General features: G+C 52.5%; 1 protein-coding gene across 3 annotated transcripts; it reads right to left on the bottom strand.

The window, feature by feature from the left end:
* Positions 1 to 24,936, bottom strand: ILKAP (ILK associated serine/threonine phosphatase). Of its 3 annotated transcripts, none has more exons than XM_056108320.1 (12): positions 24,829 to 24,936; positions 17,668 to 17,733; positions 17,146 to 17,202; positions 14,419 to 14,538; positions 13,219 to 13,345; positions 11,517 to 11,623; positions 11,087 to 11,180; positions 10,599 to 10,686; positions 8,453 to 8,574; positions 1,589 to 1,708; positions 319 to 400; positions 1 to 207 (listed from the first exon to the last, which is right to left on the bottom strand). In XM_056108320.1, exons 1-12 carry the CDS (start codon positions 24,881 to 24,883, stop codon positions 67 to 69), a joined length of 1,179 nt encoding a protein of 392 aa, XP_055964295.1. In that variant the 5' UTR covers positions 24,884 to 24,936; the 3' UTR covers positions 1 to 66. The 3 variants fall into 3 exon arrangements, with proteins under 3 accessions (XP_055964295.1, XP_055964297.1, XP_055964296.1); XM_056108322.1 differs by having other exon boundaries at positions 17,645 to 17,733; positions 24,829 to 24,869; XM_056108321.1 differs by lacking the exons at positions 17,668 to 17,733; positions 24,829 to 24,936 and adding an exon at positions 17,525 to 17,564.
* Between the last annotated feature and the right edge of the window lie 1,016 nt (positions 24,937 to 25,952).

Genomic DNA, 25,952 nt, shown 5'->3' on the forward strand with positions numbered 1-25,952 from the left:
AAAAAAAAAGGAATTCTTTATTTACAGTCATGGGAGTCCCGAGCGCACAGCAGCCGCGCTGGGCCCTCAGCTCCCCACCCGCACCAGCATCACCGTGACGTTGTCAGCCGAGCCCCGTTGCACCGCCTTGCTGGCCAGCCTGTTGCAGGCCGCCTCGTAGCGGGCGTCCACAGTGGGCTTCCCTTCCCGGCTTGGGATCTTCTCGTCCTGGTGGGCAGGAAGGGGCGGTGACGCATCTCCTGAGGCCCCAGCTCCACAAGGCGGGTGGGACACACGCCACCGCGCGGGAGGACTCCACGCCCTCCTGAGATCTCTTACCTCGAGGCAGGACAAGATGAAGTTCACAGCTTCTTCCGGAGTAAAGACTTTGAAGAGGCCATCACAGGCCAGCAAGATAAACCTGCCACCGGGGGAACACGGTCTCACAGCCCACTCAGGGCCGTGCCGTGCATCGGAAACAACTTCACTCTCGTGAGAAAAGGTCAGAGCTACTGAAATGGTAGTTTCTTAGACAAATTCAAAGAAAATTACCTAATATCAGCAGGGGTGGGCTGGAGCAACAGTGCGGTGGCTAGACAATTTCCCTGTGTATGGCCGTGCCGGGCTCTCTCCCCAGAGCCTCATATATGATCCCCCAAGTCCCACCCCAGGAGTGCTCCCTCATGGTGCATGGTGGCAGCAATAAGACTGGGCACCGCCATATGTGGCCCAACAAACACCAGCGGTTACAGCAAATCCACACCAAATTTCCACCATCACGTGTCACTTCCAAAGTCACAAAGTTAAGTTTCCAGACAAACCACATTCCTGAACTCTGCCCATGAGGGCTGTGTGGCTGTGAGAGCCAGGAGGCTGGGGACGGCCGGGGAGGTGGGAGACAGGTGTGCCCTCTCAGAAGCCCCTTTGGCTGTCTATGCCAAGCTCGCTGAGCTGCAGCCTCCGGGTGCCGTCACCGCTTCCCAATCCACGACACAAGGTCCAGTGGGCACCTGGGTTCTGAAAGGGATGTCACGGCCCCTGGGACACCCCCAGGTAACCCGGCAACTGCAGGTGAAGCAGAAGCCTGCCCAAACGCCCTCACTCAGGGACGTGGGACACAGGGCAGCAGGTGGCCCTTTCAGTCGGGGCAGCCGAGTAGTTCTGGAATGAGTCCTTCACAGGCATGTCACCTCCCTGCCACACCGTGAGGCCTGTTCTCAGCAATTCTCCCTTCCCTGGGCCTCAGTTCCCAAAGGGCCCCGTCTCCATCTTCTAGACCAGCTCCTGAGGGTTCCCCAGGCCAAGCAGAGCCACCCACTGCTGCAGCTCAGACAGGAGGCCAGGAGGCACCTCCTGCAGCTCTGATTAAAACCCTCCCATGATCCTTCGTGAGAGGCTAAGCAGATTCCTCAACATGGAACCCAAAGGTCTAAGGCCTCCCTCAGCACCCCGTATCCCACTGGAAGCCCACACATCTTTTGCATTCTCCTGTGGGCAGCCTGGCACGCAGTGAGAGACCCTACTTTTGAAGAAACTGGGCCGCCCAGCCCCATCCAATGGGTGATGCAGACTGTGGGACTCCCCTGCGCCTGGGAAGGGAGCTCATTACCTGTCATTGGGGGTCAGCTGGCAGCGTCTGATATCTGGCACAGAAGTGACCCCACAGCGCTTGTACTGGCCATCCCCAATGGAGCGGGACACCTCCAGCACGCCCAAGACACGCCCGTCCCTAAAATGAGGGAAAACATTCAGGTTCCAGCTGACGAGGGAGATGGCTGCAGGCCACACCCAGAAGCTGGTCCCCGAGGCTGCAGACTGCACCTCGCTGATATTTCCAGTGCAGCCTGAGAACCCCCATTCACCAGCACTGACATGTGATCGCACACACACCACATGTCCGGTAATTCTGCACCACATTTTCAGGGCTCCAGGTTGGCATTTCTCAACTGAGGCCAAACGGGTGTCCAAAGGGTCCCCAGGCGAACGAATGTCAATGAGACCAGGGACCCAAGAGGCCAGATGGGGGGCCTCGTGGGAAGGCTGGGACACAGCCTCCCTGCAAGACTGCAGAGGGGTGGTCTGAGCTCCCCAGACTCAGTGGCATCTTCCCGGAAGCAGTGCTGACAAAATCCAGCCAGTGCCGCACCCATGCGGGACAGCCGCTGGAGGGACGACAGCACTCAGAGGGTGGCGCAGAGTCCCCCGGGCTGGAGAACACAGGCCTCCCGATACGCTGTCCGCGGGAATCCTGGGCCGCTCAGTCTGTGCGTCTCGGCAGAGCCACAGGAGGGCCGGGACCTGGTGGTCGGTCTGTACAAGAGACCGGGATGGGGTGCTCAGAGCGCCACACCCCTCCCAGGCCCAGCACCAAGGTGATAGGTGGGGAGCCTGCCCTCGGTGCAGCCAGCAGTTCCTCCAGCAAGGCCCCACCTGACTGCCGCCCAGTCCCCTCCCATCCCCTCCCAGCGTCCCCTGGAGCACATGCTGCTTGGGGAACAGGGGCTCTGTATGGTGACCCGTGCTGTGCTGGCACTACCTGACAGCACATTAACTTGCCATCAGCGTGCCCAACAGTGGAAGCTGGGTGCAGGGGTGAGCACCATTCAACATCTCCCAGTCAAACCTGTCCGCTGGCCTAGGAAAGGACAGAAGTCCAGTTTCTCCTGCACAATCAAAGAGATGGACGTGGGCTGACAGCTGCTGGAACAGGCTGGACACTGCCGACTACAGTCTCCTGGGCACCAGCAGGGGACACGATGGTGCCACAGGTTTCTAAGGTATCTAAGCAAGCCGGACGGTGGGCAGCCATCTCCTCCAGACCTCCCACATGGACCGATGCCGCAGGCTGGCACAGAAGTTTCTGTGCTTATCAGAGCTGTCTTGAACACGGCTCCTTCCTTGTTAACTACCAGGTCCCCCACCACCCTCAGGGGAGATCCCAGGCCACAAGCACTGCCGCATCCAGTATCTGTCCTCAGTGGAAGAAAGTAGGAAAAAGGCACACATGTGTTTTTATTATGGTAATGGATATGAGTAAAGTGCCAGATGAGGACATCTTCATAAACAGAGCTTTTAATTTATATGTTTAACCACTTAAGTGTGGAAGATTCTTTTTACTTTTGGTTTTGGAGTCACAGCCAGACGTGCTCAGCGCTTTCTCCTGGCTCTGTGCTCAGGAACCACTCCTGGTGGGCTTGGGGGACCATATGGGGTGCCAGGGATCGAAACTGAGTCAGTCACAAGCAAATGCCCTACCATCTGTACTGTTCTCCAACCCCCCCCCTTTTTTTTTTCATTTTTTAAAGCTGTTGTAAAAATACGCTTTACGGGCCAGAGAGAGAGTACAGTGGGTAGGGCATTTTGCCTTGTATGTGATCAAGCGGGGGCCAATCCCTGGCATCCCAGACGGTTCCTTGAGCACTGCCAGGAGTTATTCCTGACTGCAGAGCCAGAGTAACCCCTGAGCCTCGCTGGGTGTGACCCAGAGAATCAAGCCACTTCATGCGGTAGAGTAATGGCACCAAGGTCTGGAGCATATGCATCAGTTTGGAGGCCCAGGTCTGTCCCCGGGACCTAGTGCTCCCCAGCATGGCTGCCAGCAGTCCCTGAGCACTGTTTGGTGCAATCCCCACAAAGCCACCACCACCACCACTGACCTGTTTTGAGACCACACCCAAAACTGCTCAGAGTTACAACTGCCGGTGCCTGAGGGACCTTATGGGGTTCCAGGATTGAGCCTTAAAGAACCGGCACCTGCAAGGCAAACGTCTTACCTGTGGTTCTACCTCTCTAGCCTCACAACGTGCTGCACTTGTTTTTGGTTGTTGTTTTGCTGTGGTGGTGGTCTTGGTTTGGGGGCCACACCTGGCAGTGCTTGGGGCTGACTCCTGGCTCTGCGCTCAGAAATGACTCCTGGCAAGGCTCGGGGACCATGTGGATGCCATGACTGATGGGCTCACACGCTCCTTTCTTCATCGGTGACTGGGCCACCTAACTTTCCACTGTGTTGTTCCCTTCCTCTGAAGGCTGAGCAGCACCCAAGGTTCAGTGTCTCAGGCTACTGTCAGGGACACTGCTGTCACCCAGGCATATGCAGAACTCGTCAAACTCCTGCTTTAAATTCTCTGGGTATACTGTGGACCTTGAACAACGGGTCTGAACTGTGCAGGTCCCATTACACAGATATTTCCTAGTTAACAGCTGACGCAAATTTACAGCACCAATAAATACAGTGGAATACCATCAATATATTTTCTCATATGATTTTCTTAGCATATTTTTTGTTTAGCTTTAAGGTAAGAATACAGTCAATAATTTGTATAACATACAAAATATATGTTGGTCAGCTGTTAGTGTGAGGCTTCTGGCCAACAGTGGGTGATTAATCAAGTTTTGGGGGACCAGGTTTATGTATGCTAATCTTCTAAATGCATGGGGTGGCCTGTGTCCCCCTAAACGTTCTATTATTCAAAAGCTAACTCCAACTCAGAAGTGGAATTATTGGATCATGCAGTTATTTCTTTTATGTTTGTTTTTGGGTCATCACACCTGGCGGTGCTCAGGGGACTAAACCTGGGCCTCCTACATGCAACGCCTGAGTTCCAGTCCTTCAAGCCGTCTCCCTGCCCTTTGATGGTTCTATTTCTGAAAATACATCCTTGGCCTAAAGACACGTAAACTACAGTGAACTCAAACTTCACTCACTTTGATGTATTGATTTTGAAGCTACTTCAGCAAATAAACATGCAGTTACTACGAACCCAGATTTGAAGCATTAAAGAGCTCAAGCTACTGCTCCTAGCCTGCTCCTAGCCAGGCCAGAGGCTCTCTAATATCAAACAGAACTAACAGCCAACGATCGGAAAGCACAACTGGAAATGAGTTTTCCAGCTCTGCCCTCAAACAGACTAGACAGGAATGATAAATCAGCCGACCTGAGTCCCTAGCACATGTCTCTGGAGGTCACAGGCGTGGATCTGAAGGAGGCCCCTTCCCTGGCCGTACCCTGGAACGTGAGCAGCAGAGGCCCCTGTTTAACCAGAATCAGCCAGGAGAGGAGGAGAGTCAAGAGCAGGAAGGAAGCCCGTTCACTCCACCACAGTAGATGGCTGTTTCCTGGTGGACTGGTATATAAACATTTGCCCTGCTTTGCAAGGTTCTGGTTGGTTGATCCCTGCTGACAAAGGGAATTCCTTCCAGCCGATGCTACTACGTGTGGAACCCAGAGCTTAAGGCAAAGAGAGAGATCACGAAATCAGATCAGTGCTGGATCACGAAAGGGGACTAGTGTAGCAGGTGACATGTGCCCTGGCAGACAACCATCACAGCGTGCCAGAGTGCTTCTACTAGATCACTGCAGATTCACAGGCCAATGTGACCTTTCACGTGGGGGCACCTGCCGGTACCCATGTCTTAGCAAGGAATTGGTGGCACCAACAGGAAGGATTAACGATGTAAGTCAGTATTTTCACCAACCTGATTCTAAAGACACAGCTGGACGTGTAAGTGGCATACGGGATCCCTGAGGCCCAGGTGACACGGATGAAGACAAATTTAGACACACAAGTGACAGCAGACTAGTGCTTACTGGACCCGGGAAAGCACCTGCTCCAGAGAGACCCTCTACACTGAAACATGTGAGGCTGGAGCATGGGCTTTGCCAACATGAGATCCAGGATTGAGCCCCCAGCACTGTACAGTTCACCCAAAACCAAGCTTTGAGTGGTCCTTGAGCACTGACTGGAACAGCCCCAAAACAAAACAAGAGACAAGGCCAAGGTATGGATGACTTTGAGTGAATCCTGGTTCCAACAGAGACACCCTGGGGACAAGGGAAAATATGAAGATGGACTCTCAGGAGGCCTGATATGAACGAAGGAGTGTGCCTGCAATAGCGTTCAGAGTGCTGAGTGCCAGACGTGGGCCCTGGACACAGGAGGTCTGGGTGCAATCTTCGGGCCAATGGATGGATGGGCCCGGGCAGGGAGCTGGGACTGAGACAGGAAGAAACACACCCTCACATCCAACAAACAATGCTCAAAGGGTCCTGAGAAACAGACAGCTTGATGAGCTGGAGATGACTGCCACGGTACCTACAGTACTACATGGAGCACCCGAGCATCAAACTGCGCTGGAACAGCTCCTGAACACGCCACGCAAGTGTGGCCAAATGCTGACTACCCAGAATTGAGGTGCTGGGCATGGAGACGTCAACGCTGCTGGAGTGACAGCCAAGGGCTGAACAACACGCTTCTTTTCTTCTTGCTTCTGAGCCACACCCGGCGGCGCGTAGGGCTTACTCCTGTGGGCTCAGGGGCCCCGTGGGGTGCTGAGAATTCAACCTGGATCAGGCATGTGAAAAGCAAGTGCCTAAGCAGCCTGTCCTCTCTCTCTGAACACAGGCTTTGTGTGGGGGGACAGGGTGTGTGATTCCCGGACTCCTCATGGTCTCCTGAGCACAGCTAGGGTGCAGAGCTGCGAGGAGCAACTGAGCACTGCCAGGTAGGACCCAAAAACCAAATCAAATTTTTTTTTAGTTTCTGGGCTACATCTGGCTGTGCTCAGGGATCACTCCTGGTGGACTCAGGGAGCCTATTAGGGGGGAGGGGCGGGGAGGGATCAAACCCTAGTGAGCCACATGCCCCCCCACTGTACAATGGTTCCAGCCCCAACAGTTTTTTTTTTTATGTTCTGAATGGTTGCTAATGGGGCAGGTAGGAGAGACTCAAAGGAGTCCAGCTCTGCTCTCAGATCCGATCCTGGCCCGCCCCGGCCCACACACACTCCTAGGAGCTGAAGGGGTGGGGAGCGCAATCCTGAAGCCTCGGCTCACAGCAAGCCGAGGCCACTCCATTCAGTGAGGACTGTCAATGCAGTCTCTCCAGACACTCAGCAAAAAGTAGGATGCTCGAGTCAAAGGGCAGACAGGTGGCACTGACACTGGCACAGTCCTCGGCTCACAGCCAGCCGAGGCCACTCCATTCAGTGAGGACTGTCAATGCAGTCTCTCCAGACACTCAGCAAAAAGTAGGACGCTCGAGTCAAAGGGCAGACAGGTGGCACTGACACTGGCACAGTCCTCGGCTCACAGCCAGCCGAGGCCACTCCATTCAGTGAGGACTGTCAATGCAGTCTCTCCAGACACTCAGCAAAAAGTAGGACGCTCGAGTCAAAGGGCAGACAGGCGCACTGACACTGGCACAGTCCCTGCTGAGTGCCCAGCAATGCCAGGTCACAGTCAACTAGGCTAGCCCACCACTTGGCAGAGCACCATGCTGCCCAGGCTCATCCCGATGTCACCAGAGCATTTGGCGGGGAGGGGTAGGAGGGGTGGGGTAGGGTTGAGAGAGGGGTGTTCTTGGTGGTGCTCAGGACCTGTGCACCAAGTGCCAATCCAGGGGGCTGGACCTGATAGTGAAACCAGGATCCCAAACAGAACTACCACATGGCCACACGGGGTGGTGCCAGGGAGCAAAGCAGGGTTCACTCTTAGTCTTCAAAGACACCTCGTGCTTTGAGCTATCCCGGGAACCCCACCCAGAGATGCTTTTTGGGTGGCAGAGGGGGATGCTGGGGATTGCTCCTGGCCTGGCTGTGCTCTGGGGTCTCTCCTGACAGCACTTAGGGGATAGGGGTGTGGGAACTAAAGGCAAGGCAAGCACCGAAACCCTCCCTCTTCCCGGAGACAGAGCTCTGAACCAACAGTCCCGCTGACCCCCACTCCTGAGAGGCCCTGCAGCCCTGCTAATAGGAAGCCGGCGCAGTAGCAGACACCTGGGGGCCAGAGAGATAGGACAGCGGGGAGGGTGCTTGTACACAGCAGACCTGGATTCCATGCCTAGTACCACATAGGGTCACATGAGCCCTGACAGCAGTGACATCTAAGTGCAGAGCTGGGAGTCAGCCCTGAGCACAGCCAGGTGTGTCCCCCATGTCCCCTCAGGGGGAAAAAAAAAAAAGACTTCCCAGTGCTGGAGAATAACACCTGCCGACCCAGTTCAATTCCCAGCACCACATTATGGTCCCCCAAGCACCACAGCGATCCTGCAGAGCTGGGAGGAAGCTGTATCGCCAGTGTGGCTTCCAGAACAAACTACAACAGCGACAGACTTCCCGAAGAGAAACCAGACACCCATGGACAAGTGACCAGAAGTACATGCTAAATACTCTTCTCTACGGGTGCACTGTGAACTGCGCCCTACATGAGTTCCTGAGCAAAAACAACACTGCAAATGGTGAGTCCGACCCCGAGACGGGCTTCTCCCCTTCCGCAGCAGAAAGGCTCGTTTCTGTCTTGTTTTTCGATGCCAGGAAGGAATCGGGTGCCATGCAGATGAGGCACGCAGCTGGCCAGGGCCACCTCCAGGCCGGAGGCTGGTTTCACGTCTGCCTTCTGCTCCCACCGCATACACATGCAGCCCTTGCGTGGCCCCCTTTACCTCTGCAGACCTCAGTCTCCTGGGGCCCCGCTCACCTGACATTGCCCCCGGCCTTCTGTATCCGCATCCGCTCTTCGTACTGTGTGGGGTTGTGCTCCTTGCTGAGGCTCAAGGCTGCATGCTTCTGACTCTCCTCGTTGTAACGACACAGAATGGCCTGGCAAGACAGTGCGACCTGGGTCGTGAGCAGCCCACAACAAACAGGGCTGACGTCAGCGCAGAGAGGAGGGTTACATGGACGGGAGAGCCCAGGCCTCAAACCTCCCAGGCATGCTGACCGAGAGCAACGGCACGTGTCCATGTGACTTCTCAGCAAAGCCCTACTTCCAGGAGGAGGAAGCTGAGGTCAAAAGGCCGAGCACTGTGTCTGAGTCATTTCATAGGGCATGTCCGACTCGACTGTCGGTCTGACTCCAAAGTTCTTTTGCTGCTTTACCGTCATTCCCATTCATCTGGAGTCACCTGGTCTAAACAGCTGTGTGCTGTGGCAGACTCCTGGTGAGCACCCAGACAACAGCTCCCAGACGGAGCCTGGGACAGTCGCTGACATGTGAGTTCTATCTCCAGATCCTGTCCTTTGTTTCCTGAATAAAAGAATGTCCCCTAAAAGATACCACTACGGCCATGATAGTTGGAAATGATCACTCTGGACAAGAGCTGAGTGCTGAAAGGATGTAAAGAGATATGCCCAATAACCTTTCAGTACTGCAAACCACAGTGTCTAAAGGGGGGGGGGGAATGGGGGGGTTGTGCTGGCAGCCGACCCGGGTTCGATTCCCAGCATCCCCTATGGTCCATCCGTGTATCGCCAGGTATTAATTTCTGAGTGCAGAGCCAGGAGTAATTCCTGAGCATTGCTGAATGTGAGCCCAAAATAAATCACTTAAATAAAACTTGATGTTAAAAAAATAATAAAATAAAATGGGGTTAATTCTTATTAAAAAAGAAAAAATAAAAAAAATAAAGGGGGGGCAAAATATCTGCCACAGAGACAGACTGGAGGGATGGAAGTGGCAGGAGGGAAACTAGGATCATGGGTGGTGGGAAATATACACTGGAGAAGGGGCAGGTGATGGAACATTGTATGACTTAAACCCAATCATGAACAACTTTGTAACTGTGTATCTCACCATGATTCAATTTAAGAAGGGGGCGGACATTTTTTTAAATAATAAAAGCTAGGGGGCATGGAGCAGCTGTTGTAAAGAGGAGAAAGGACTCCTGCCTATGATGACAGAGGAGCACGCGATGGCCACTCTCAAAGCCGCACAGGGATGGGACAGACTTCTGGGTAGCAGGAGACAGGCAGAGTGAGCCTGATGGGTACTGCCCTCTAACTCTAAGTCATGCCTGCAAACTGACTGGGTCAAAACGCCACCAATGGCAAGCTCAAGAGATCAAGGGCAGAGCACCTAGCAGGTTTTTAAGCTACAGGTTTGGAATTGTTCTGTAATCACAATAATTTTTCAAAGTAGAATTATTGGGCTGGAGAGATAGCACAGCGGGTAGGGCGTTTGCCTTGCACGCAGCCGACCCGGGTTCGATTCCCAGCATCCCATAGGGTCCCCTGAGCACCGCCAGGAGTAACTCCTGAGTGCAGAGCCAGGAGTAACCCCTGTGCATTGCTGGGTGTGACCCAAAAAGTAAAAAAAAAAAAAAAAAAAAAAAAGTAGAATTAGTAGTAGTAGTAGTAGTAGTAGTAGTAGTAACTGAAGCAGAGAAAAGAAGTTAGAGAATCTTTAGGCTTAACCTCCGCACTATTTATTGGAAGTCAGGTCTTTGGGGCCATATCCAGCAGTTCTTAGGGATCAAACCTGCCCCCTGCCTGCACACAAAGCAAGTGCATTAATCCCTATACTATCCCTCGGGCTCCACAGTGTTTAAATTCTAGCCCAACCACTACCTAGAGAGAGCCCAGACACCACAGAAACAAACATGGACAAAAGAGGAAAGAATGGGTGTGGGGTTTAAAACAAAGTAGATATAGGGGCTATTTTCCCCAAGAACAAACCATCTCAATTAGCGATGCCCTCTTTTTAGAATTAAATACAGCCCACCCACTGTAGAACACCCCTCTCCCCGCCACCCTGAAGACTGATGCTGATGTGGATAGCATCAAGTAAGCCAAGTAAACAGGTGTTACGTGCTGGCGTCTAAGTGGGCGGCTCAGGATCTGCATACCCGGCTGTCTCCAAGGTTGGCAATATAGAGAACGTTGTCCACAGCCAGAACGCACGTAGCGGTGGACCCGTCTTTCCAGGCAGGCTTCCTGAGGGAACACATGAGAAGTCTCAGAGAGCCACCAACATCGTGGTGTTGTTGGTGGCTCTCTGAGACTTTCAGAGAGAACAGGAAGTGTCTCAGTCTTTCAACAAGCCACTCCTTTGGCACCTGCAGCCGGTTCTCAGAGTGCACTCGCCGTGCTGGGCACTCTATGGACAGTGTTAGCATGAGCCGTATCAGAAGGCAGAAAAGCATGAAGGGACACTCACACTCCGCTCCCTTTTGAGAGTCAAGAGTAAGGCAGGATCACAGCTAGGTGTGGCCCCGAAACAAAATCACTCCCACTGAGTTTCAAACTCAGGATCTGTAGCATTGATTTTTTTTTCCCCCATTGAAGATACAATTAAAATCCCAAACAATTTTTCTGTCTTCACAGCTAGACTTACTGGCTCGAGGCTTGTTTAAGGAACTCTTCATCGGTATGCTTGAAAGTGTCCAAAAGGCATCTCTTCACAGTTTTCTCCACACTGATTACATCTCCTATTGCAGCAGAAACCAATAAAACCAGTGCTTCAGTACAGCAGCCCTCCTCCCCCTGCCATCCTGTGAGACTGGGTATCTGCCCATCAACTAGGATTGAAGCTTGAGTGCGAACAAACCTGTTTCCCATTCAGCAACCACACTCTCATGCAAGACAGCGCCACTGACGTGGTCTGAATGGCCGCCCCGCAGCTCTCATGTGGGGAAGCGCTCTCCCAAGCCCTGCCCTGCCAATCTTCTATGGATCACCAATGAGTCTTGGCTGTCATATCATCCACCAACTCCCACAGAGAGCAACAGCAGGAGGAGCAGGAACTGTTAGGGTCTCAGTCTCACCTTTAGGGAACTTCCTGATTAAGTTCTGGTGCAAATTCTGTGCAGCAAATTTTGAGGCTCGAATTCCTCCATGTCCATCAAAAACAGCAAAATATGAAACCCGAGTACTGGAAGAATGAAATGAGATTGGTACAGCAAGATTACACCTCCCATTAAAGCTTGTGAATCTTGTCTCAAATTGTAAGAGAGGACATCCGACTGGTAAGACACCAGTGACCTGTCACAAATGGGGAAAGGTCCTGTGATGTTAACCAACAAACATCGGAGTCACTCAGTTTTAAGATAAAAATTTCTATTTGCGAGCTAGAGTTCAGTGGGGAGGGCGCCTGCCATCTCCCATCACCACAAATGGTCCCCGAGCCCACCAGAAGCGATCCCTGAACACAGAGCCAGGAGTAAGGCCTGAGACCAGCTAAGTGTGGCCCCCAAACAAAAACATTCTCCTTGGCTTTCAAAGTCAGGAACCATGAACAGTTTTACCCACACTGACGATGAATTTGAGACAGTCTTCCTATTTAACAGACTCAGTCTTAAACGTACAGATGAAGTGACCAACTGGGACAGTTATGTGGCTACACACCTACAATGCAAGTCCCAAAGCCGGAAAAACCTGATACAGGGGCACAAGGCATGGGCTTCTCACTGCAGGCTTGGCTGTGCCACTTCACCAGGAGTCCAGGAGCTGCTGGCAGGGGCCGTATGCCACTGAGCATGAAAACGTCTACGACTTTTTTCACCAGCGGCAGCTCCAGAACTGTTACTCTGACTGAGCAAGACCTGGTTCTCAAAGAGTATTATTTTAGTCTAATTCTAATCCCCATCCAGTTGTGCCAGAAAACCCACCCATACAACATATATACCATAAAGTAAACTGGACAGGAGTGGAGGGGGGAAGGGAACGTGTGTGCATGTGTGTACACACTGCACCTCCAAGGGGCCGAGGATCAAGCACCCTAACATTACCATCATACTGACTTTCCTTTACAGAAGGGGTGTAAACGACCAACTCAATGTCCTACCATTTGGTCACTTTTCCTCCACGCTAAGAGCTCAATCAAGAGGCTATGTTTTAGTTTATAAATTTGCAGAGCATTTTCACGACGTTCCGTCTCCTTGATACCATTTCTGTTATTGTTCTTTGTTCCCAATTTATTGGTCCCCAACTCTGCTCCACTTCTCCTTAATCACCACTCACTACTCTAAGGGTTTCGTCTTCATTTTCTGGGTCCCCAATTAGGAAAAACTCCTGGGGCGAAAGAAGATTGCTCCAGAAGTAGGGCATATGCCTAGTATGCAGGAGGCCTTGAGTGACAATCCCAGCACTATATGGTCCCAAGTGTCACTACATGTTTCTCTCCCTAGCAGCTCCCAAGCACTGCTGGGCTGAAAATCCCCAGAAGCCATGCCAGCCCCTTGAGCACTGCTGGGAGTAGCCCCCATGAAAAAGAACGGTGAAGACCACATCAGTTCTTCCTCTCCTGGAAGCTCACACTGTCAATGCCCAGAGCACGGGGCCCTCGACCATAGCTGGGCTGACGCTGGGGCTGCACGGCACTTTGCATCAGAACTGACCACTGTCAGACATATGGTAGCCTTCCCCCAGGTGCCAGCAGTCCCCACTTTGACCAATTTTAAAAAAGAGGCTGGGGTAAATCAACCGCAGCTGGGAGGTACTGATGCCCAGCCACGTGGGGACACTCACATGAGGGACGACGGGGGGCTGCACTCCTCGGTGATGTCGTTCAGGATGACGTGGGCATCCTGCATCTCCTCCCGCTCCCCCTTGCGCTCAGCCACGTAGCCTTTTAGCCCGAAGATCACCGAAGAGGCTGGGGAGAGAGCAAAGGGCCGCTACAAGTCTGCGCCCGGCCCCGGAAGCCCTAGTCCCGAGTACTTGAGAGGCTCTGAGGCCACTTTACTAGCCACGCTCCAGGGTTCGAGACTTGGCCAGGGCCCCCCTACTCCGCAGTGCCTATCTGAGATGATCAGACACTGAGGTGCTGAGCTGCCATCTGAAGGGCCCACAGGGAAAGGTGACAGCCAGTTGGTACTAAACGATCCAGAGCAAGGAAGGCACTGGTACCCACATAGAAGTAGGATTTGACTCTGGGGAAAGGAATTAGGTGCAAATCTAGTTTTGTCGGCAATCTAATGAGACAGAAAGATTCCGAGTTTGGAGAGATACAATGAACAGTTTATCCCAATGACCTGAGAATAAAGGCGCCCAGTACGGGCATAGATATCTATGTCTTTAATGGCCAGGCCAGTGAAAGTCACGGCTGAATGAGTTGTCTGACAGCTGGTGCGGGTTTGCCCCTGGCACTTTATGGTTCGCAGAACACAGAGCTGTAATCAACACCCTCCCCAGGACCACCAAAAGTGCAGCCCGAAAAGCAAACCACAGTGGTGTAAATCTGAGCTGCAGTTGTGCCAGGAGGGGTCCCCTCACCATACGGCATCCCACAGCTGCCAGCCCGGGCAGGGCAATACATGGCGATCCCCAACCACCGCTCTCATTTTTCATTTCCTTCCATTGACAAGTACAAAGCTGACTTCAAATTCCCTTTGTTCCTCCCCAGCCCCTCTTGGAAAGTGCCTACTGAGCTAGTCGGGGATTCCCAGAGCTGATCAAGACACACAGGGAGCGGAGGGGAGCTGTGATGGCCACCACGTGAAGGGCAATGCCGGCGCACAGCCGAGGGAGGATCAGAGACAGGGACGGAGCGTCCAGAGAAAAGGGCACAGAAGTAAACACAGAAATGGCTTGCAGGAGGAAACCTACCCACGGCTTAAATACAGACAGAAAGAGGAAATGTTAGAATCAGAAAGCTGAGCTTGTTGGTGCTCTGGGTGGTTTTAAAATATGAAGTCTAAAACATTTGTTTTCAAACTGTCTGAAAACCTTTACAAACTTTCTTTTCCACAAGCTCTTCACTGCCATTCTTTTCTTCTTCAGAAGTTTTTCTCTTTGTTCCTTTCCCTTCATTCTTTACCATGTGGGATACTGAAGTGTCAAGAGAACCTGGAAGTAGAGAGCCAGACAGAAACATGCTAAAGACCGTTAGGAAGAGTCCCCCGCACCGACCCGTCCCAGCCTTGAGACAAAAGGACACTTCGAGCATGGACTGGCAGAGGCTGGGCAGTGCAGACCTGGCGTTGAGTCGGGGGTGGGCAGGGCACCCACAGCCGGAAAACACAAGTTCAGGCCCCAGACTGCTCAGACTCACAAGAAGCTTCTGAAAGAGGCTCCTTGTTAGTCAAAAGGCACTTGCAGGGCCAGAGCCGTGAGACAGCAGGGCGGGCACTTGTCTTGCACTCAGTCAACCCAGGTTTAATCCCTGGCAACTCATATGGTCTCCCGAACCTCGCCAGAAGTGACGCCTGAATGCAGAGCCAGGAATAAGCACTGAGAAGTACCAAGTGTGGCGCGTGTACACACGCGCACACACACACACACACACACACACACACGCACACACACGCACACACACACACAAGGCACTGCATATTTTGTAGTTGAAGCACATCTAGGTTTTATACTCATGGTCCCTTATAACCTTTAAACCTTTCAAGTGACATGCCCTAAACAACATTCAGAAGAAATGAGCAAAACAAGGCTTTACATGAGGTCTAGCTGGCTTTCAGACTGCTGTGTATCCTGAAAGGTGGACAGGCCTGGTCTACATCCACATGTTAATGTAGAGGCGCACAGGAAGATGAACTGACAGTGAGCCAGAGCTGACAGGGGCTGCGACGTGAATGTGTTTAGTTCTAGCATCAGATCCTACTTCTGCCATGCAGAAGAGACGTGCCCTTAAGGCAACAATACACCGTTCAGCCTCTATTTCTTCATTCATAACCTGGGGAACAGAAATACTATCATCGCAGAGGACTGTTTGAAAATCATGGAAACACAGGGCCAGGGAGTGAGTACCATGGGGAATGTGCTGGCCTTGTACGCAGCTGACCCAGATTCAATCCCCCGCATCTCATCAGGAATAAGCCCTCAGCACCACCAGGTACGGCCCAAACCACCCCCTCCCACCCCAAAAAGAAAGATGGAACAGGTATATAAAACAGTTTTCCCAATGCCCAGTACACAAGTGGCCCCCAAAATGGCAGGTGTTGCTAAAAGTGGCTACATACTCCTGACACTAAAGTATTAAAAGTGCACCACCACTGATGTAATCACACTGTGACACCAGAAAAAGAGTAAGAATGGCTCCCTGCCCTGAAGAGTCACTACTCTGAGAGAGATTCCTTGTGCAGGGAAACCTGACACACACACCTCGCCATATGATAAAGCAAAGGACTGCGCGACCTCTGCACATTTCTGGTCCCTGTCACTTGCTGCAGGAGTCAGCCCTTAGTACAACCAAGCGTAGAGCAAAAAACAAAAAACAGGGGCTGGAGCAATAGCACAGTGGGTAGGGCGCCTGCCTTGCACATGGCCGACCCGGGTTCGATTCCCAGCATCACATATGGTCCCCCGAGCACCGACAGGAGTAATTCCTGAGTGCATGAGACAGAAATAACCCCTATGTATCACCAGGTGTGACCCAAAATTTTTTAATTATTAAAAAAAAAAAGTCCAAGGAAAGGCCAGTCTGTAGTCCTGTTCGCCCTTTAGGGGTTCATGAATAAAGCTCTAGAAAGGAGTAATAATTCAGCTGTTCCAATAACCTAGAGGAAATTCAGTAGTAGTACTAACCTTCCATTCTACTTAACTGGGAATGAAAAAAATGATAAAAATTTACAGCAACAGGCAGTCTAAGTAATGAGCTTGGCAAAAATGAATCCAATCAATAAATGGAATCTTGAGAGCCAATAAGGACTTTAAAAAAAAACTCCTGTGTGGGTCACTAAATCACTATCATTTAGATTCTAGTTTTGAATTTTTAATGTTGTTGCATGAAACAGAAGATCTATTTAATAATCTGTATGAATGGGTTCAGGATAGTAGGGAAAACTAAATCCATTACACACAGACAATTCTAGAAACATTTGAGCCTGTCAGGAATATAAAGAGGCAAGCAGAATAACAGCCTTGGGGGTGTGAGGGCACAACTTATAGTGCTTTGGGAACACCAGGGTAATGTCCAGAGGTGCTGGGTGGGGGTGTGTGGGGGTGGGGAAGGACACTGACACAAAACAACAGGAATTGAACCTAAGAACTCAAGGCCTTACACGGGGCCAGAGTGACAGCAGGTAGGGTGTTTGCCTTGCATGTGGCCGACCCAGATATGATCCCCAGAATCCCATATGGTCCCCTAAGCACTATCAGAAATAACCCCTAAGCACCTCTGGGTGTGACATAAAAGCAAAACAAAATAAAAGGTCTCACATTTAAGGCCTGTGCCCTACCTCCCAAGCTAAACCCCAGTCCCTAATCTCTTCATTCTTAAAGTCAGACACAAGAAGCTGAACCCTGAGAAGGTGAGACTGATCACCAAACGTGTAATAAGATTTATCCAATCTACTGGCTTCCATCTACTGGAGCCTACTCAGTGTCGATTAACTTCATGACATACTATGACTGACTGTCCTAAACCTGTGGAAAGCTGTAAAGCCATACAAAAGGATTATGAGCCCCATCAGCCTCACCATGGAGCACCTTCCCTCCACTTACCTGACTCGCCACTGCCGGCTGGTGGGAGATCGTCAAAGAGCAAAGGTCCCCCTGATCCTGAAACACAGCAGAGCACCAGGTGAGCCCCAGCCCCAAGGAGGTGCACATCTCAGAATTCACCCCACAGGACAGCTAGGCAGGCCATTGAAACAAACTCAATCCTTGTTGTCAGTCCAGTGGCAACTCATACTGTGATAAATAACATGTTGAAGCTCTTTTATTTTAAGGTCCTATGGTTTCTAAGGAAACAAAAATCTGCCCTGCAGAGTTAAATCTTATCTCAGCTCGTAAGAGAGACATTCAAATAAACCAGAGAAAACTGCTCAATGTTCTTATGCAGCTTCTCTGGGCTAGCGACTAGTGGATTTTTCTGCCTTACCTGATGCCATGGATTCAAAACTTAAGACAGTCCAACACCTAAAACATCTGTGTATTGAAAATGGGGGAAAGGGAAAAAGATTGAGACAACTACAATCCCAGATGACACGTCGACACACACCTGGGAGAGCGTGAAGACTGTACCTGAGTCAGCACTGCTGGCCGGAGGGAGGTCATCAAAGAGCAGCGATCCCGTGTGCGCGTCCTTCCCTGGAACATGGACAACAGCTTAGATGGGGTGCTGCCCGCCAGAAAAGCTTTCCAGGGGAGAACACATCTCCCCTAGTTCTGAGAAGTTTGATATTAAATTCAAATGTTCTCCTCCTCATTGGACATACTGATTTTGCAAAGAATTTTCTTGAAAGCTATTTAATATATCCATTTGTTCCCCATAGTTACAGTCAACATAGAAACAACATAAGAAGGGACTGGAGGACAGGACAGCAGACAGGGCACACGGCAGGCCTAGGTGCGATCCCTGGAACCCTTTAATAGGGTCTCCTGAAGCCCCCAGGAGTGATCTCTTAGTAAGAGTAAGGAGTAATCCCAGAACACCAGCAGGTGTGTGGCCTAAAAACAAAAAAGACCCACAGACCTTTTAAAGACCCATTGAGAACTTTGAAAGATGAGGGCAGAGCCAACACAGGGATTTAGACGCTTACCTTGCACGCAACTGGCCCAGTCAGATACCAGGCACCACACAGGGACCCTGAGTTAGCAGTGCTCCCCTCCTTCCCCCTTCCCTTCTTCTTCTTGTCATGAAGACAGGGGTTCCACCTGGCCAAGGTAAGGGTAAGTTCCACTCGGGTCTTACTCCTGGCTCTGCACTCAGGGATCACTCCTAGTGGGCTTGGGGGACCTTAGGGGTGGCAGGGATTGAACCCGTATCACCACTTGCAAGGCAAACACAAAAAACTCCAGTAAATTTCTTCAGGATTTCATTTTATATCGTTAACATAAACGAGAACTATCAACTCCCTTATATTTTCACCTCTCAGGATTACTCTAACAAAACTGTTGGAGGGTGTTCAGCGTGTGTCCACCCCTCTACCCACCCTCCCGGCAACTGAAGTGTTTGTATCTGGCTCTTCCTCCTGGCTCTGCACTCAGAGGTCACTCCTGATGGGGTCCAGAGGATCATATGGGGCACAACTTGGGGATCCAACCCAGGTTGGTTGCACGCAAAGCAAGTGCTCCATCTGCTGTACTATCACCCTCTCCCCCCACCCCAATACCTCCATTATTTATCAAATGCGAAGTATTAGAAAAGCAGCAGCAGACATTAAAAAGCAACTTAGCATGAGCATTTAGAATTTATATCACCCTTCTACAGGAATACCTAATATTGTAAGAGGTCACCCCAAGGTGTACCCAAATCTGGGAGTGTCTAATCCAGTGTCTGTTCTCTACAGACTCCAAACTGTGAGTGATGGTTCAGTGTACATGCGCCTATACAACCAGGGACAGCATCACAGGGAGGCAAGTCATACTTCAGGGGCTGGACAGATGCTTCCATGGGCTGAGAGTGGCCTGCACATGATCCCTCACGTACCAATGGAAGAGAAGGGTTGCCAAGCACAGAGTCAGAAGCAGCCCTGAGGACAGCTGGGTATGGTCCCAAAACAAAGCAAATGGGTCACAGATCACCAATTCACTATAGCCTGGGCTCTCCTTCTTGGCTACAATTTGGATTAAGACAGTGACCCTGAGCTGGAGGAATGTTACAGCGGGGAGGGTGTTTGCCATGAACATGGCCGACCCGGGTTCAATCCCCAGCATCCCATATGGTCTCCCAAGCAGAGCCTGGAGTAACCCCCAAACATTGCCAGGTGTGCCCCACCCCAAAAACAACAAGAAAAGACAGTGCTCCTAAATAACCATCATATTCCCTCAAGAAAGGCCTATCTCACCTCCTTTCTCACCGGAAATCCAGATTTCCACAGTTTACACTGACGTTACATATCATTAAACCCACCACACACTGGAAATACATCATCAGCGAAAATGCCCCTCACACACAAGAATTATGCTGCTGGTGGTCACAGTGCTGTCAGCCCGCCCTTGTGGCCGTGTGCTGATGGACCTACTGCTGCCCACGCTGGCTTGGCAGCTCAAGAAAGGGCAGTAAAGGGGCTGGAGCAATAGCACAGCGGGTAGGGCATTTGCCTTGCACATGGCTGACCTAGGTTCAATTCCCAGCATCCCATATGGTCTGAGCACCACCAGGGGTAATTCCTGAGTGCAGAGCCAGGAGAAACCCCTGTGTATTGCCAGGTGTGACCCAAAAAGCAAAGAAAGAAAGAAAGAAAGAAGAGAGAGAGAGAGAGAGAGAGAGAGAGAGAGAGAGAGAGAGAGAGAGAGAAGTAAGACAGACTGAGTCCAGGGAAAGAGTAAAAAAGACCACAAAGTAGCACTTTAACCAAACTCCTATCATTGTCACAATTCCTCAAGTCAAAAGGTCAAAGCATGAGGTGGAGCCTCAGCACCGTATGCTCCCCTGAGTACTGCTAGGAGAAACTCCTGGGTACTGTTGTGCCTCTACCTTCACCTCCAAAAATACTTGCACCCAACTTCTTCAAAACAAAAGGGCCAAAGAACTTGCACGGGGCCAAGACACTGGCCTTGCAAGTGGATGACCCTAGTTCAATCCCTGACACTGCATAAGACCCCCCAAGCACTGCCAGGAGTGATTCCTGAGCACAGATCCAGATCCAGAAGTAAACATGTATGTGTACACACACACACATACACACACACAGGCACAACAGCCGGGTGCAGTCACCACATCAAAGGGAAGGTTTGGGGGTAAAAGAAACTGGATTCAAGACATCAGAAGAAACCTCAAGATCTCCATGAGTTAATCTCAACCAAAATTTTTTCTTAATTAACATTCTGAAATGAAATGAGGTCTATGGAAAATTGTACCCTCTATTTTAAGAAATTATTTATCTCTCGGAGAGTCCGGCAAGCTACTGAGAGTATCTCTCCCACAGGCAGAGCCTGGCAAGCTACTCGTGAAGTATTCAATATGCCAAACACAGTAACAACAAAGTCTCCAATGGAGACATTACTGGGTCCGCTCAAGCAAATCGATGAACAACGGGAGGACAGTGACAGTGACATCTACTTTGAGAATAAATCCTGTTGGGTGGGTCATATTGAGGTGACCCAAAGCTTGTTTTAGATTACAATGGAACAAAATTTACAATAAAATTCACTGTAAGGCTAGAGGAGGTAGGCACTTGCCTTGCATGCAGCTGACCCACTGAAATCCCTGGTACCATGGTTTCACTTAGCACATTAAGGAATCACTCCTAAGCACAGAACTAATAATTATTCCCTGAACACTGGCTGGTGTGGCTCCCAAATCTCCAAAAACAGAACATACAACAAAAACAAAAACCACAAAATCTTTTTGCCTAGTCTGTTTTTCAACTACAGATACAGAACTCTAGAAAGGTTGATGGCAGAGAGTTTAATGGGCTGAGTGAATGCTTTGCAAATAGAGAACCTGGGTTCTAGTCCCCCACGCCAGCCAAGAGCAACCCCCAACACCACTGTATACTGCTCAGAGCGAAACAGTAGAGAAAAATGTTCAATTGTCCGCTGAACTCCTGCAGTTTCCCAGAGTAGGCAACAATGCCCTCCAAGGGGTGGTGGCATGGTGGAACAATCCAAGGGATCTTGGGTGCAACTAGGGGGCCCTCTAGGTTTGTTCACTTAAGGGAGATTTCCGGGGGACTGGGGTCACTGAGAAATTTTTTTCTAAGTGAGGGCTTAGTAGGCCAAACTAGTAACTAATGATAACACAGTCAACAGGTTCAAACACAGGTCTTTATTGGGTCTGCTAAGTCACCACCAAAGAGACTAGGTAGTTTAAACATGACAAAAGTAATGGCAACTTCCATTCCCAACACAATAGAAGCTGCCATTCATTTGTCCCTTTCCTTGTGTGGCAAGGAAAGGGACAAATGAATGTCAATTTCCTGACCCCCTCAATGTAGGAAATTTTCCAAATCCGCTTGGTAAAAAAGCAAGGTACAGAGTAGGGAGATGTTCAAAAAGCTAGAGCATATGCTGTGCACGCTGGAGCCAGGTCCAATTTCTGACACGACATGGTCCCCTGAGTACCACCTGGAGCCAACTGTAATATCATAGCAGGAGACACCTCTCAGTATCACCTCTGAGACCACCAGGTAAGCAGGTATAACCCCCGAGCAAAAAGAAAAAAAAAGTTGGGGAGGCACACACAAAACCATGGTACATCAGTGATTTGCTATTCCTTTCCTCAGTGACAAAGAAAGTAAGCACTGAGTAGTTTAAATGTGACAGATGCTAGAAATTGTTCACAAAAGCAAACACTGGCCCCTGTGGACAGGTCACTCACAATTCTTGTAGTTGGCTTCAGTCTTTAATTTATTTCTAATAAGTTATACACAGGAGTCTCTCACTTATTTTTATTTTGGTTCTGGACCACACCCAGAAGGGTTACTACTGGCTCTGGATTCAGGAATTACACCTGGTGATGTCAGGAGACCGGGAATCAAACCCAGGTGGGCTGCTGCAAGGCAAGTGCCCTCCCTGCTGTGCTACTGCTCCTGCCCTTGGAGTCTCTCACTTATTAGGGAAAGCAGCCTTGAGATTTATAATTTTAATTATAAAATTTAATTATAAGTTTTTTAATAATTTGCACTGCAATTATTTTCCTTCAATTTCTCTTTGGCCCTAGTGGTATTTTGGTTTTCTTTTGTTTGGGGGCCACGCCTGGCAGTGCTCAGGCCTCATTCCTGACTCTAAGCTCAGGAACCACTCCTGGTGGGCTCAGGGGATGAATTTATGAGGTGCTGGGGATCAAACCTGGATCAGTCACATGTAAGGCAAGCGCCCTCCCTACCACTGTACTATTGCTCTGGCCCCCATTTAATACATTCTTTCTACACTTTCCTTCAGACTATAAAAGTTAAGAGGCTTGGGTAGAGGCATATATTAGTTATGACTTATAACAAAATCAAACACCTGAGGCTAGAAAGTACAAGTTACCTTGCAGGTAGCTGACCCCAGTTTAACTCCTGCCACTGCAAGCTGACACCTAAGCATTGTCAGGAGTCAACCCTGTGTACACAGGCAGGAGCAATCCCTGAGCACCTTTAGGTGTGCTCCAAAGCCCACCGATAAATAACCCCACATGGGGGAAAAAAAAATCTAGGGGCTGGAGCAATAGCACAGCGGGTAGGGCATTTGCCTTGCACACGGCCAACCCAGGTTCGATTCCCAGCATCCCATAGGGTCCCCCGAGCACCGCCAGGAGTGATTCCTAAGTGCATGAGCCAGGAGGAATCCCTGTGCATCGCCGGGTGTGACCCAAAAAGCAAAAAAAAAAAAAAACCCCTAACAACTGGGATCAGGGATCAGGAATACTCAATGATAGAGCACATATGCATTACATGTATGAGGCCCTTGCTCCATCTCCGGCACCAGAAAAAAAATTAAGTTGGGGGGGCAGAAAAATAGCATAATTAAAGCATTTGCATTGCATATGCAATAGCTGGCACAACATATGGTTTGCCAAGCACTGACAGGAGTGAGGAGTGACCCCTGAGCACAGAGCCAGGACAAAATCCTGGACATCCATCACTGGCTGTGACCCAAAAGTTCCACCCCCACCACACATCCTCCCCAAAAAGAGTATATGAGGTCAAGAGACAGAGATGCATCAACAAGCTGACTTTGTGTTCTGCGTGCAGGACGCCCTGGTTGGGTCCCCAACACTGCGTAAGATCTGAGCGTCGCCAGGAATAACTTGCATGCACGGAGGCAGGTATAGCCGCAAACAAATCAAAATTATTGGGGGGAAAAAATCAAGGTATTGTAGGAATAGTTACAGGGCTTGCCTCACAAGCATATGGCCATGAGTCCAGAGGCCCCATGCTCCACATGCACCCAGTGCCACCGAGCACTTGTGCTGTCCACCAGTCCAGAGGCCCAGTGTCCCACGTGCACCCAGAGCCACTGAGCACTTCTGCTGTGTGTGTCAACTCTGCTGTCTGCCATCTCTGACACTGCAACTGAAGAGGGGCCAGAGACAGGACAACAGCACACGCCTGTTCCAGGTTCCATTCCTGGTGCCAAGTGGTCCCCCAAGCATAGCCGGATGCCGCCAGCCCAGAACAGAGCAGCAGGGCATCCCCAGTCCCTTGCACTGAACCTCTGACAGACTGAGAATGGAAGAGGGGCGCCCAGGCGTCCTGAGCACTGCTTGACGCCCCCAAAAATAAATAACAAAAACAACAAAGAACCTCATCAAAAGCAAAAACTACACAAAATACACCGGATCGGAGCAGTGCGGCGAGTCCTCCCCTCGGACTCGGGGCGCTCTCTTACGCAGCTCCCGAGGAGAACGAACGCTCGGCGCCGCCCGGACTCCAGCCCGCCCCACACCCCGGCAAGACCGCGCGTTCCGGAGACGCGCCCACGGGGCGGCCGCGGGTCCCCTCCTGGCGGGGCCTTCCCGGGCCCTGGCGACGACTGGGCTCCGCCTTGCCCCCTGCGTGGCCCGGGCACAGCACACGCGCGGCTTTGCGAACCCGGAGGCGGCCCGGGGCAGAGACGCCATCGCCACAGCCACAGGCAGAACCATCTAGAAACGCTCGGCCACGCGGGTTCCAGAGGGGCGCGGGGCGGGGCACGTGTCATCCCCGGCGGGAGCAGAGAGGCAGGACACTGCGAGTCTGGCCGCGCGCGGTCCGGGGTCCCTCGGAGCCCCCTCAGGTGGCAGCCCCCCGGGGGTCCCTCAGAGTCTCCTCAGAGCGGCAGCCCCAGGTCTCTCTGAGCTCCCTCAGCGTGGCAGCCCCCCTGCCCCCCGGGATCCCTCAGAGCCCCTCAGCGCGGCAGTCGGAGGGTCTCTCAGAGCCTCCTTAAGCGCGGCGGCCCCGGGGTCCCTCAGAGCCCCCTCAGCGTGGTAGCCCCGCTGGGGGTCCCTCAGAGTCTCCTCAGCGCGGGGGTCCCTCAGAGTCTCCTCAGCGCGGCAGCCCGGGGTTCCCTCAGAGTCTCCTCAGCGCGGCGGCCCCGGGGTTCCTCAGAGCCCCCTCAGCGCGGCGGCCCCGGCGCGGCCGTCGGGGGCGCGGGGTCCGCTCTCCGCCGGGGGTCCGGGGGCGCCGCACACAAAGGCGGCGCGGGCTCGGGGCGGGCGAAGATGGCGGAGGCGCTGCGGGCTCCGGTGCGGCGCCAGGGCCCGACCCCCGCGGGCCGCCTCGGGCCGCCCGGGCCGCCGCCCCCGCCGCCTCAGGGCCGTCGCCCCCCACTCACCAGCGGCCGGCCGCGGCGAGCGCTCGGGCTCCGGCAGGTCCCCGAACAGGTCCATGGCGGAGGCTGGGCGGCGGCGGCGGCGGCTCCACACTCGGCGGCGGCGGCGGCGGCGGCAGCGGGGCGACAGCGGGGCGGCGGCGGCGGCGGCGGCGGCGGCGGCGGCCCGGCGCTGTCAGTCACGCGAGGGCGGGTCCCGAGCGCCACCAATGGGCGCGCGGCGCGGCCCGGGCGCCCCAGAATCCTGCGCGCGGGCGGGGCGGCCGGGGGGCGGGGCTCGGGCCGCGCAGGCGCGCTGACGCCCCCGCGCCGGCCGCGGCCGCCATGTTCCCGCGCCCTGAGGGCCCCCGCGGAGGCGTCGCCCGTGCCCGGAGGCGTCGTGCCGCTCCCCGCGGGGCGGCGGCCTCGGCGGAGCTGTCCGCGGCCGTCCCGCCTCCGCCCGCCGGGCCCGCGGGGGTGGGGGGCCTGGGCGGCTTCCGACGGCCCTGAGGGGACGGAGCCCGAGCCCGGCACCCCCTCCAGCCTCTCCCCAGAAGCCCCCGGGGCCGCCCGTCCCGTCGCCCAGAGCTAGGGCATCGTCTTGGCAAGCCCCAGCACCATGATTGATTGATTGATTGATTGCTTTTTTTTTTTTTGCTTTTTGGGTCTCACAGCGATGCTCAGGGCTTCCTCCTGGCTCTGCCCTCGGGAATTACCCCTGGCGGTGCTCGGGGGACCCTGTGGGATGCCGGGAATCGAACCCGGGTCGGCCGCGTGCCAGGCCAACGCCCTCCCCGCTGTGCGATGGCTCCAGCCCCAATTGATCGCTTTTTGGGTCCCACCTGACGATGCGCACGGGTCCCTCCTGGCTCTGCACTCAGGAATCACTCCTGGAGGTGCTTGCGGGGGACCCTGGGGGATGCCGGGGATCAAACCCGGGTCAGCCTCGTGCAAGACAAGCGCCCTACCCGCTGTGCTATCCTCCGACCCACCATTATTGTTTTTTTAATGTATTTTATTGAATCACAGATACATTTAGCAAAGCTCATGATTGGGTTTCAGTCATATGTTTCAACACTGGTCCCTTCACCATGTGCATTTCCCACCACTGATGTCCCCAGTGTCCCAACGCCGCCCCACCCACCCAC

The sequence above is a fragment of the Sorex fumeus genome, unplaced genomic scaffold (genome assembly GCF_029834395.1).
Source record: "Sorex fumeus unplaced genomic scaffold, SorFum_2.1 ptg000207l, whole genome shotgun sequence".
Classification (NCBI taxonomy): domain Eukaryota; kingdom Metazoa; phylum Chordata; class Mammalia; order Eulipotyphla; family Soricidae; genus Sorex; species Sorex fumeus.